The sequence below is a fragment of the Ambystoma mexicanum genome, chromosome 10, assembly GCF_040938575.1.
Source record: "Ambystoma mexicanum isolate Mex_15411 chromosome 10, UKY_AmexF1_1, whole genome shotgun sequence".
Classification (NCBI taxonomy): domain Eukaryota; kingdom Metazoa; phylum Chordata; class Amphibia; order Caudata; family Ambystomatidae; genus Ambystoma; species Ambystoma mexicanum.
Window position 1 is genome coordinate 1,364,594,219 of NC_090932.1, and position 13,236 is coordinate 1,364,607,454.

The 13,236-nt window shown below is 40.6% G+C and overlaps 1 protein-coding gene across 1 annotated transcript in view; it reads right to left on the reverse strand.

Moving 5' to 3' along the window:
- MYO18B (myosin XVIIIB) overlaps positions 1-13,236 on the reverse strand; it is a 1,784,667-nt gene that overhangs the window by 1,064,880 nt on the left and 706,551 nt on the right. The window contains exons 24-25 of the mRNA XM_069620271.1: positions 9,180-9,323; positions 7,557-7,646 (exon numbers count right to left, since the gene is read on the reverse strand). Of these exons, the coding sequence (XP_069476372.1) occupies positions 7,557-7,646; positions 9,180-9,323 (234 nt within the window). The remainder of the gene's footprint in view (positions 1-7,556; positions 7,647-9,179; positions 9,324-13,236) is intronic.

Genomic DNA, 13,236 nt, shown 5'->3' on the forward strand with positions numbered 1-13,236 from the left:
TTTCCTTTGACCAACTTCGTTTCGAACTCTTGGCAAAGACTTAACCGCAAACTAATCTGAACTGCGTGATCCTCTGCAAAGACTTGCACCATTAACATTGGCCCAGGCCTATTGATTTGAATCCTCACTTTAGCAAGCCTTTTCTAGATTGCCCTGCATACTTACTTGTTGGTGCTGTTTAATTTTGTATAACCTGTCTTTCCCTCCCTTTTTAAATTGCTGGAGTGTCATTTTGCTCACACTTCATGAGCTTAACTTGTCCAGAATTGATTGGGTGTTGTGTAGTATGTTACGATTGTGATTATTCTGCTGCTTTACTTGGTGAACTGTTTTACAAATGAATGTGTAAATAAATGTATATTCTTTTCTCATAAACCTTGAGTCAGTGTTTGTTTGAACCATAGTAATTGCTGTCCTTTGTGTAACTTCTGATACTGATCACTTTACTCATGAGATACGTCTGGCTGCTCAGCCAACGCTACCACTTTACTGTGTAGTACAGGCTTGTACCAAAGGTGAAGTTGTACTGTCACTTGTAGTCTTAATTGTGTGTGGTGTTCCCAAAGGGTACTGCATATGATTCTGCCTAACAACTGGTGATCGGCTCTATCCTCTACCCCCAGGAAACATCTCTGAGAGTTTCTATATAGCAACACATGGGTGTTATGCAACTGAGAGGTCTCTCCTTACTCATTGCTACATGGGAACACAAACTGCGGAGGCAAAGCCTTGCCAAGGATAATATAAGTGGGTCTTCTATTGGCCACAGGAACCACATTGGAGCCACAGGAGCCCATTGGCCCCTGCCAGATATGGCCTTTCTGTTCTGCTCCTGAAGGAAGCACACAAGAAGATGGGAACATATCCCTTTGTGTTGTTATTGTTATTAAAAAAGTTTATTTTGGAAGCCTGAGGAGTGTTCTAGTTAAAGCATTCAAAGGTTATATCTTATATCATAACCAGTACATAGGGTAAAATGATCATCCCACTATGTTAACACTTTGGGCTTAGTTCATTAAGATATGATCTGAAGCAAATCAGGAGATGGCCTGTGCACCGCTGATTTGCACCTGTTGCTTATCGATTTGCCAAGCAACTGGTGTAAATCTAGAGGTACCGGGAGCATTTTGGTGAATCTAATTTGCCTATGAGACTCTCAAAGCTCCCGCAGGCTTCCCGAGATTCACCCCATCTTTAAGTTTGTGAATCATGTATAATGTGACACCTACAGATGTGAGATTCTCAGGAGCATCTACTCATTTGCTCCAGTATATTGGTTATTTGGGCTATTTCACTACCCATCGTCAGCAGGCCCTGTTGCCCTGCACTCTATTTCCGTTTGCAGCCCAGTTCATATGGTGGCCTATTTATACTAAGCAAGTGCTTTACCACATTAGGGAGAAATTCGGATAGACCAAATTATAGTCGATTATTTTACAGAATGATTTCATGGCAGCCAGAACTAACTCTAGTTTCATAACATTGTTTTTTTTTTTCTTGGTTCTACAACAAGATCATTACGATTGTTCAAATGGCAATGACCAAATTAAAATGGAATCTAACACAGGGCAATGTTTGTATTAGCCAGGTCTTTGAGCACGTGACACATATTGTTTAAACCAAATTGTATTGATTTTTGAAAATACAACATGATAGATTCATTACAAAAATAGTTCCACCATACATGCAGTGTCTAACTCCACATCCCCTGGCATACGTTTCTTGAATCAATTCCCCTATCCTATCTCAAAGCTCAAGCACAGCTACCTTAAAGAGAGTGAAACAAGTTAACAAACTCGATATCACATTCATTGAAATCGGAATTGACCACCGGGGTCCCTCTGTTTAAACCCCTACCCTAGATGATCAACACACCCAATGCTCAGAACCATTAAGAAATAAAGTAGCTGTAGGCTGATGGCCATCCTTGCATCATATCTCACCCTTCATGCAGATCTATGCATGGGCAATCAGAACTCATTGCTACCCTCTATCCCCTCATTCCTTTGTCATACCTTAGTAAGGCATCATATCACTCCGTCCTAATGGTATCCAGTGACGATACCAAATAGAGAATAATGTTTTTACCGAAACGCAAATAACTAATTATTTTGTATTTAAATGTATATGGAGGGTGGGGTAAAGGATTAGAAAGGGGTGGAGAGCGGGTTGGGGAGGGTTTAGAAGCACAAGGAAACGGAGGGTTTGGGGGGACAGCCCCCCAAAGATTTTCAGTAAAAAAGGTTCAGTAAAAAGTATTCTCTGACATTTCATTCGTTAACATCACATAGAACCCTTTCTAACCTTATCACCGCTCAGTAACCTTTGCCCGGAAGAGGATCCATTCTTTCTCAATGTTTTCGGTGACTCTTGCAGTCACTTAAAAGTTTTAAAACATGTACTAAACTTGACAGATAGGAGGATGGTATTTTCTTTGGCCGTGGCAGAAAATACTGTTGGAGAGATTTTGTTGAAAGGTCATCTCATTTTGCCACCATTTCTCTCATTCCTATGGACTGCTGGCTTAAATCCTACCACTGGGATGCTGACGGGCTCTTCTATGAGCAGCGTCACTCTGGATCCATCCTATACTCATGTTGGGGAATCAAAGCATTGGCTCCCTCCCCAAACAATGACTAGAATGAAACCAGATAAATGTTCTGCTAACTCTGGGTGGTGCTGGCCCTAGCTTAGCCAACACTATAAGCCAAAAATGACTGCATCACTTGTTGATTGCATGGTTGGGTGCATTTGCATCAAGTACAAAGCCGTGCATGGAAGAGACTTCAGCACAGCGCTGCAGGTGCTTGTGTAAAGTGGGCATTTCTCAATCTTGTGTTAAGCATGGTGATTGCCCAGAAGCACAATAACCCAGGGTGATGAATATTCTAATAAAAATGGGCTGCTTGAGCAATATGATCAACAATGTTTACATTATTACTGTATAATCATTTTTAACAGTGGTTTTATTTTCCCCTGTGTCATAGAGGACCACATCAAATGTTTCAAGGGATATCCTCTGCCGTCTGCAGCGTCTATAATGACAGCTAACCACAAGGGCATTGGAAAATGAACGTCCAATAGTGATGCGGTTAGCTGCCATTATAGAAACTCAACATTTCAATACTAGGCCACAAACACCAACGTATGTTGATTTAATGGCAACATCATATGACATAACAATAATTAGAATGTTTCAACTGCTTTCAAAAGAATATGGAGGAACATTTTTAATAAACGTATAATAACTGGCAACTGCATTAAAAGACAAGAACATATGTCAACTACAGGACACTTCATCAGGTGGTTGAAATTAGGTAGCAGTTCTGAATGGTCCATTTATAGCCATAGTAACTCTAGGCCATGTCGAAGCGTTTTCAATATCTAGAAATAGTTTCTTTGGACCAGCTTATTCTTGCCAACTCAGAAGCTGTCTTGCTAAAAATATGTGTTTTGCTGGTTTCATGCAATGAGATTCAAAATGTATGTTATGTTATGTTAAAGGTTCTTATACCACACACTGTTGCCCCTTGTGTAGTGCTCCGGCGGATCTGTAAAGCAAGGAGGGAGGCGGGTAAGTTAGTAGTACCGTGGGAAAACGAGCAAGAGATCTGTGATGTGCTGTTGGCAGCTTCAGTTCGGCGACACCAATCACTGAGCATAGTTGTGTTTTTTTTTTCGGTTGTAGCTACCATGTGGTGTGGGGAGAGACTATGGGCCTCATTCTGAGTTTGGCGCTCCGGTAATAAAGTGCTGGTATCCGAGGTTGTTTTGGACCACCCTGACTACTGAAGTGTCGGTGGGGCACCTGGCTTACCTCCAGCTGAATGCAGGTGCCCTAACGGACAAAAAAGTCCTTGTTACGGTGATGGAAAATCCCCTCATGGAGTCCTATCAGAGCCCATGAATGGGGATTTACACTGCTCCTCCGACACCCATAATCCGGCGGCAAAGCCACGCTGACCATTTGCCGTTAACGTAAATACCAGATGCCGGTATGATATGATATGATAGTTTATTTATAAAGCGCCTATACACAATATTTTTCAAAGCGCTTCAAGTCAAGGGCGGGAACAAGGGAAAATACAATGACATTCTTACAGGTCATGACCAGTAAGGATGTGAAATTAACGATCGTACTCAGCGGACAGAAAATTCCTTGTTATGGTGATGGAAAATCCCCTCATAGAGTCCTATCAGAGTCCATGAATGGGGATTTACACTGCGCCGCTGGCACCCGTAATCTGGCGGCAAAGCCGCCCTGACCATGTGCCAGTAAAGTAAATACCAGATGCTGGTATGATATGATATGATCATACTCAGCCTGACGACATTTCATATAGTGAAAGAGCTAAGACATAGATAAGGAAGGGAGGGGGAGAGTGGGAAGGGAATGTAAACAGACAGGCGACAACTGTATTAGGCCTAACAACATTTCTGATAGAGCCAGAGAAAAACAAAAGGTCAGAGAGAGTGGCGCAGAAAGGGAGGGGAGGAACAAAACAAGTGTCTATCGTACTAGGCCTGACGACATTTCAGATAGTGCTGGGGGGGCAAGTAAGGGGAGTGGGAGGAGACAGACGAGGTTGCTATCATACTAGGTCCAGGGACAATTAAAGTGCATAGAAGAAAGTAAGGGGAGGAGAGAGGGAGAAAGGGAGAGGAGGAGAGAACAGAGAGTAAGCCATCAAAAAGAGTGGAGAAGCAAGAGGGGAGAGCGAATACAATTGCAGAAGATAGTATTAACACATAATGTTGCAAGCCAGGATACAAGATGAAGATGGGAACAACATGATTCAGTGCCACCATGAGTACAAGATGCAAAGGAAGTCCAGCATGAGTGATGAGAAAGGGTGACGCACCGTGAATCAATGAAGTCCATAAAAGTCAAATCCAGCATTGGCCAAAAGATGGTGATGGTGAAACCAGAATGTATCAGGACAGACTCCTGCAGAAGTAGGCTGGAAGGGGGGAGGTATCCTGGCTGCTCTACCGCCAGGATACCGACATACTCGGAATGAACTCCTATGTGTGGTTTGTTTTGTTATTTTTGTGATGCAACTATATATTTCCTATTTATATAACAGTAAATGCCACATGTAAATGAACAACTCTACTTTCTTTGAACACGTCCTTTATAATAAAAGGCCAGGTGTATGTTGTCTGATGCAGTGATGTGCAGTAGAGACTTCACCGGTTGTCACCGCTAGAGGGAGATGTTGCCTTAGGATATATAGTGGTCCTACTGTGTTAATGAAATCCTATTTTTTTTATTAACATTAATTACAATTAAGTTCAATCAAATATACCACATAATATATTAAGACTCTGAAAATGTCTTTCTTTATACACTTTACTCCGTGTGCACAGGCTTTCACACTAGTTTGTAGCAATTTGCTTTTCCGACATTGTGCACCATGAGATGTGTGTGATATGCACACTTCCCATCATTGAGTGAATATTTATGTGATTATGTGTTGTGTTGCCTATTGTGAATGTTTAACATACCATTGCAGATTCTATTTATCATTACAATTGAATATGAACATTTATTTTTACATGTGTTAACTTATTGCTGACCCGTCTAATAAGTCAGGGAACACCAGCAACGCAAAGCTTGTCACCAGATATCTATTGTCCTGGAAAAAATGGTGAGATGTTTACTTCCGTCTCAGAAAGCAAACATCAACATTACCAGCAAAAGAGGACAGAACATCTGATCCTACAGAGAATATCGGGCCTGATTTTCAAACCGTTTTTCAATGGTATTGCGCTATTGTAATACGCTTGTGTAAATCAGGACCTATTGTGTTTTTTCTTCTTTACCTGAAAATCTGGAATACATTTTGTGAGTGTTATTCATTCTTGTTAAATCTTGATTTAAATATCGAAATGAAAAGAATTAAGATATTTAATTATGTTATTACAGTGAACCATTCTGAGTAAAGAATTGGAAATAATATTTTACAAATTGGGGCTGGGCTGGTCGTACCCAAAAAAAGGAACATGTGGTAGTTTTTATAATTACCAAAAATACATGCAATCTCATTGAAAATAAATCTGAATAATTAAACATTTCTTTGTTAAGCTCCTAAAAACCTGACTGGATTTACATGTTAAGTCACACAACGATACCAGCTCGGTTTGAAATGTGTTAACTCTACAGCTGATAGTCATCAATTAAAAGACCCGGTCATCAGCAGAGTATATTTATGAAGCCCCTTTCTTTCAATATACATATATATATATATATATATATATATATATATATATATATATATATATATATATATATATATATATATCTTTTTGTTCATGTTTTTATTTTATTGTAGGTAGAGTTATAACAAAGAAACTCCATAGAGAGTACACAATGCAACATGGATATTCTAGGGTAGGAAGCCTTACAATGGTGCAGGGTGATATCTGAAAGCACAATCACTGGTTGAAGTAGTGGGTGGTACAGAGAAGGGGGGATACGTATACACCATTATTTACTGGTTGTGAGGGTCGAAAAGTGATTATGTGCAATATATGCAGTTTCATTTGTCTAAAATACAGCAGAGATTGCATTTGACTTGCAGAAGAGAGGGAATTAAAGGATGAGATGGAAGGGGCTTATGGGGGCAACGGCTGTGCTATGTCTTAACAGCAGCAAAGGATTAAAGAAGCAGTGAGGGATGATGGCAATTAGAAGAAACAACAGAACGTATTCATACGCAGGGAATGATGACTGACTTGAGGCAATTGAGGCAATAAACAGAATGTGCTATACAGCACACTGGAAGCATTGGAATGTTGCCATTTCTGTTGGCTCGTTAGATTTTTCGATTGTTGTGTTTTTCTATAAGTAAACCTTGTAAGGAAGCCTATTTTGAATGTATGATTTAAATGAGTTCTCAACAATAAATATCACCTGGCATTAGGGGGCAAACAAGGCTGTTAACAGCCTATAATCCAATGCCTAAGGCTGGCCCAAGGACAGATAGGACCTCAACAAGGCTCCAGGGTCATTAAAAGCCATGTGCATCACTGAAGAAACGGGTGGTAGCTTTTCATGGGGCACTAATAGATTTTTCGAGAAAATTGTATTCACAGAAACCATGCATGCCCAATTTCCATAAAAACAACAAAGATGGCTGCCATGGAAAATAATAAAGGGAGCAAGTCCCTTGACTATTGCCATAGTTGCCATAACAGGTGAGTGACATGGCTGTAGGGAAGCAGTCTGGGAGCTGAATACAAGTCAGCAGGTTGAACAGAAGCCTGGGAGGCAGCAGGCGGCTAGAACTCCAATGGGTTTGATAAAAGGGCTGCCACCAGGGGGCTAAAGCCAGTAATATAAAGGTGAATCTGGGGGAGAGGCGCAGGTGGCCACATGAGAATGTGGGTGAATACTTGCAGCTTCTGTAAACATTCCCAGTCATGCTAGTGCCTCTCACCCATGTGCTAGTAGAACATGTGTTATGATTTGTGGCACACTTGCCTCATTTCCTTAAACAGAAACCATGCACCATTTCACTTTGTTTAAATACTACATACAAAAAAGGGCACACCTTGCTTTCCAGTTGATCTGCATTTTGACGATGCTCATTCCTTGACTTTTCTGATTTATCCAATTTCCTCCTCAATACCTGAATTTCTTCCTAAAAAACACAAAACATATTCATAATAGTCTTACTATTTTTATAAGACATTTTTCTGAAAACATTCCTCATAGGAGAAATGCGGTGTAGCAACAAGAAACATTTTGTCCATTTACTTTGATTTAAGAAAATAAAATTGGCAACTTTTCTGTAGACTGACTTCATGCAATACAATCCCTACACTTTCAATATGAGAGTATACAACATTGATAGCTGAAAAACTAAGTTTTAATGGATAGTCACCAGCATAACAATTGCATTGCAAATGCAGGAGTTACAAATCTGCATAATCTGATTTAATAGTTAAAAATAACATGTTCAAGGCAGTGTGAGTAACATACATAAGAACCATTATGTATGTGCCCATTAATTGAGATTCATTATAAAACATTTCAAATCATTTATTGGCCCTAGGAGATATACTAACAATGGTCATCATTCTGTTTTAATGGTCACAAATGGATACTAGTGTTATTGAAAATGATTTTGCCATGGGTCTCTTGAAAGGTCCAGTACTAAAATGTGACTCAATTTTCCTTAGAATAAGGTTAACTGCAACTGAAAGCTAACCACTGACTTTAGACTCCCCTCAGTAGTCAATATATGCTCATTGGGCCTGGCTGTTTCTCAGAAGAGTGGCCAGAGTCCCTTTACTGAAATGTTGAACAGCTTGGAGTTTCTTTTTAAATTAATGAAGTCAATCTAGAAGTGGACCCCTAGTTCCTTGTGTACAGGCAGAGGCTGCAGCACACTGATGATGTTCAACAAGTCAGAAACAAATGCTGCTGTTGGAACTCTTTTTCAGAGGAGAATTGTCTGGGATTTTGCATCTCGAGTTTACTTTTAGAAAGGAACAGGCTGATATGGAAATTGATATTTGCCGTTTGGTGTAAGGCTATAAACTAAATAGGAGCGAGGCTGTGATGTGGACACCATCACATAGAAAAGGTTATTAACTATGTTCCTAACCAAAATAGGGGTTTTCCCACTTGTGGAAAGTTCTCTAGAAGACATATAGGGCATCATTACGACCCGTGCGGAATGGGTTAACGGGTTCCACTAATGGATGCGGACCCCTTAACACCATTCCGCATGATTACGAGGTCCTTACCGGGTCCCGACGGGATGGTCGTAATCGCCCCGTTGTTAGCTCCCTCTCCCATTCCCATTGAACCCTATGAGGGCTCAAATGGGAATGGGGAAGGTCGGAGTTCCCAGAGGGAGGAATTACCGGGTCCTCTGAATTCGGAATGGCCCGATAGTTCCCCATTCTGGGAACCCGGACCCGGTTTTGGTGGCAGCCATAATGAGGCCCATTGTATACAAAGCATTGCTCATACTCCACTCACTGTAATATAATCTCAGGCAAAGGATGCCACCTAATCTCCCATTGGTTGCAGGGAGTTGTGCTGCTGAAACATTTCAATGTGGTTTGTGCGCATGATTTAGTGAGTGATACAACTTTAATATACAGCTTTAAGACACGTCACATTACACACGCCTATGACGTGGCCTGGCAGGGTCATGGCATACCTCCTTGGCACGGAACATGTTCTCATCAATATTAACAAAGAGTGATGGGCGGATTTGGCAGAGCAGTTCCCACCAGGGCCAGTCTTTGACATCCCGGAACTTTGCAAGATTCTTCTGGATGCAGCGAAGAGCAACTCTCTGAATCTGAAGGGCATGGATGTGAACATTAGCTTTATATTAAACATGTTTTAAAAGTTAGAGTGCAGTTAAAGTACATTTGTTTACAAATAAAGTAGGCACCAAATACATTCTTACACATTGTGCCTATGAAATCAAAACACAGGCCATGGGCCACATGACATCAATGTTTTAGAACAGGCACTCTTAAAAAAAATCGAAACTAGGCACCCCCGTGGTACATTTTTCGAAACATGTGACCCGAAACTGGCCACTGATTTGTATGTAACGTAAGGCGCAGCACGTGAGAATGTGATGGCCAGCATGCTATACTCCAACCCCTTGAATGACCATAAACCTTCCTTTCAACTTTAATTCCATTCCTTTGGGAAATAAAACCTCCTACCCTTTTACAGCACTGCTCTGCTTACTTTGCAGACCCCCACTCGGACAGGAGCCAGAACAGAAGTAAGTACTTACTGAATTCCCATATAACTATTAACCTCGTTTTAAACCTTCTGTATAATTTGCCCTCAGATGTTAACCGAATTTGTTCTGCAAAATCGCTAAAGCTTTGGAGCGTCATTACTACCCACAGATCTGTGCCAATACATTTGAAAAATATTTTGACCAAATGTCTACCACAATCATTAAAGATTTGTTAACAAATCAAGTAGGTGTAAAATGCATTCTGCCTGACATGTGCCTGAAACAACTAAAGGGAGGCAAGCCGTCACTGGGGTAGAACACTCTTGAAAATTGGGACCCCGTAGGTTAAAAACGTGTACTGCAATGCGTCTGCATGTTTGTGGTGGCATTGCAGCTCACATATCTTAAGTCTGTGCCAATTCCACCTTTAAAATATCATATCATGTCTAAATGCCTAGCGCAGGCATTAAAGATGTTTTATCAAACTCATAAAAACATGTTTTTGATTGCAGTACACACTGCTTTTTGAATGCACTAAAAACGCATGCAATGGAATGTATCCCAAACATGTGACTTTTCATGTAGTGGAAAAGTACATTAATTGTACGTCTGTGGCTCTCAATTGTAAAGAAAAGGAAACTGAATCTTTTCACTGTGTTAGGAAACAGTGGTTAGCCTCCATAAATAGCATGTTGAGGTATTTACTGCTTTGGCGGTTATGTTTTGCATTACAGATAAGGGATATCAGTCCACTTCTGTAATTTCTTCAATTGTATGAGTTCATGACTAAATGTGGGCTTGTAACTATTTAGGGATCTGTGTGAAAATGACATTAAAAAAAATCTATCAATTTTTGTGCATGACTTAATCTCCTAATGGGGGTGCAGACCCTCTAACCTTCATTACACCCCTACTCATCCCTTACCTACTTTTCTTTTTTTATTTTTGCCCGTTTTCCCATATACCTATATTATTATTTTTTTAAGGCTGATATGGAAATTGATATTTGGGCAATTATATTTTGATATGTTACCATATGTAGGCCTATTGCTGTAGGTCTCTGCACACTGCTTTTCCCACTGTTGTTCTATAATCCAGTGGCCTCCCCCATTCTTCTATGAGCTTGTTGAAAGCATTGTAACTATTGAAATCAAGTTGGTCTAACTATGTTTTATGATACAGTTAGTAACTCCCATGTTAAATGCGCGTTTTACACACTTAATGAGCTCAAATCCCAGCTGAGGTAACTTGGCACTTAATCCTTTTGGTGTTGATAAATTGAGTACAATTACAATTTGGTAATCTAATAATATGACCTATTTTAAAGCAGGAGGAATCCCACATGCAGTGCTATTTATAAATGTGATATCACGCTTGGCAGGTGTGTTTATGAACAATGGACATGGAGGGACAATGACTTCCTAGGCTTAATATAGGATCACTGCCTGAAATGGCAGCTTGGTAATGGTAGACATACTTTTACAACTACCTGTGAACATAGGATGAGAAAGAGCTCATAGTGATTAGTTCATAGAAGGAAGAGAATCACTGATTACATTGTTTGGTGCCCCACAGCCACCATGTCCTATTGTTGTACTGTGTTATGCTGGCAAAGGATAGCTATGCATGTCCATCTTTCTGGGCTTCCCAGAAGGAATGAGCGTCGCTGGTAAAAGAGAGCAGCATTGGGCCTGAGAGTGGAGGAGTCTTGCTTGTAGTAAGGTTGTTTGACTCTGAAAACAACATTTGTAGCACACAATGTTTTACAAAAGTGACTTGATTTCTCTCATGGCACCAAAATATCAACATCAAAAATGGGAATCCTCCTTTTCAGGTAAAGCCAATGTATTGGTGTTCATCCCAGCCAAAACAACTATTCTGTAGATCACATGATTAGGACATTGCCCATTATTCACTATATCTAGCTCATGTGCAGGACTTTTTGATGGACTTCTCCCTCTTCCAAGCACCGCATTACAGACTGCCAGACAAAGGCACTGGACTAACAATCATAGTAAATGCTTTACTGAAAAATGGAGTCTCCAGATTTGTTCAATCTCTCAAAATCCATAGTATGTGTGTGTGTGACTTCTGCTCTGCAGGATTACAAGTATGAGAAGAGCCTAAACCATCTGCTCTGCCACCCCACTTCTACAAACCAACAGTGACCCCAATCAAAAAGCTAAAAAAAAGCACAGCCAAGAGATATACCCATTCATTCATCTTGTGTGGTAACATGGGCCGAGGGGAAGCTCAACTCTCAGAATGGGTGTGAATGTGATCAACCAAAACATATATTTACTTTAAATACACCACTAACAATACTATCTAAATAGAAAAATACTATGCAAAATCCCTGTAGATGTGCAATATGCAAAGATAGGACGATGAAACACTGTTTGTTAAACAGGAGTGAAAGCAAATCAACAACCAACATAAAAAGGCTGTGCTCTTTCAGTGCAAACAGTGAACAAGTGACCTAACCAGCCACTAAGGCCCAGAGATGGACAGCGGTGGGAGGGAAATTATGGGTCAATAGTATCTTTTCCCCATTCTTTGTTGCTTCAACAGCATTGAACTAAGCTTCGAGCTGTTGCACGAACAAATCATACCAAGTTTGGATGCAGTGGATTATGTTGGCCCAAGCTGCAAGCTTGCATCGAGTCGGTTCGAATGTACGGGATCAGAGCAGTTCAAGGGCAGAGGTTGAGTGATGCAGGCTGGAGTGCTCACCAGGATCAGTTTGAAGTTGAGCAGGTTCAAGACATGTGGTAACTACTTGTTAGAGTCGGTGAGCGAAGCTCGAGCAGTTCGGGTCAAGGTCTGGTAATGCTTTGAAGCTGTGATCTGGATGTTCTGGTGTGCGGTTTGACGAAGCAACAGTCTGATGTTGAGCCGGACTGAGTTGTTCAGAAACTGCTGATCAGGGCTTGCTAGTTACTCTACAGCAGTTTGAGTCTAGCTTTGTTGATGAGCGGTTGATTCGAGCAGAACAGATGATGGGCTCTATGAGGACAAAATACAACATCAAGTTTAATTGAAGTTGCACGCATTCTGGTTCGAAGAGTTGGTTGAATGTCAAAAGCAGCACTGCGCAAACCCTTTGGTTTGAGTGCAGTGAGCATGGTTCAAATGTGGTTCGACCAGACAAAACAGGGAGACTTAGCTGATCTCGTCCTCCAGATGCTGTGGACCTACACCAGGGATCGAAGATAGGATGAGTCTGTTGCACTTCTGCTACTGCCAAAAGCAGGTGAATAAAAAATTCAAATGCATCATGGGGCACAAAGTGAAAGGTGGATCATACGTATACATATACATTTCGTGTATTTTTCTAAGGTTGAAGTTAATTAACCCAATATGTAAGGTTTAGAGCCTCGATGTGACATAACAATTATGAAATTGAATAGTATTTATTTATTTATTTCAACATGCCTGTAGGCCTCAGAGCATGGCATGAAAGAAGAAATGGTAATGGGAGAGGGACATTGTTCCGGTAGATTTAAAATCG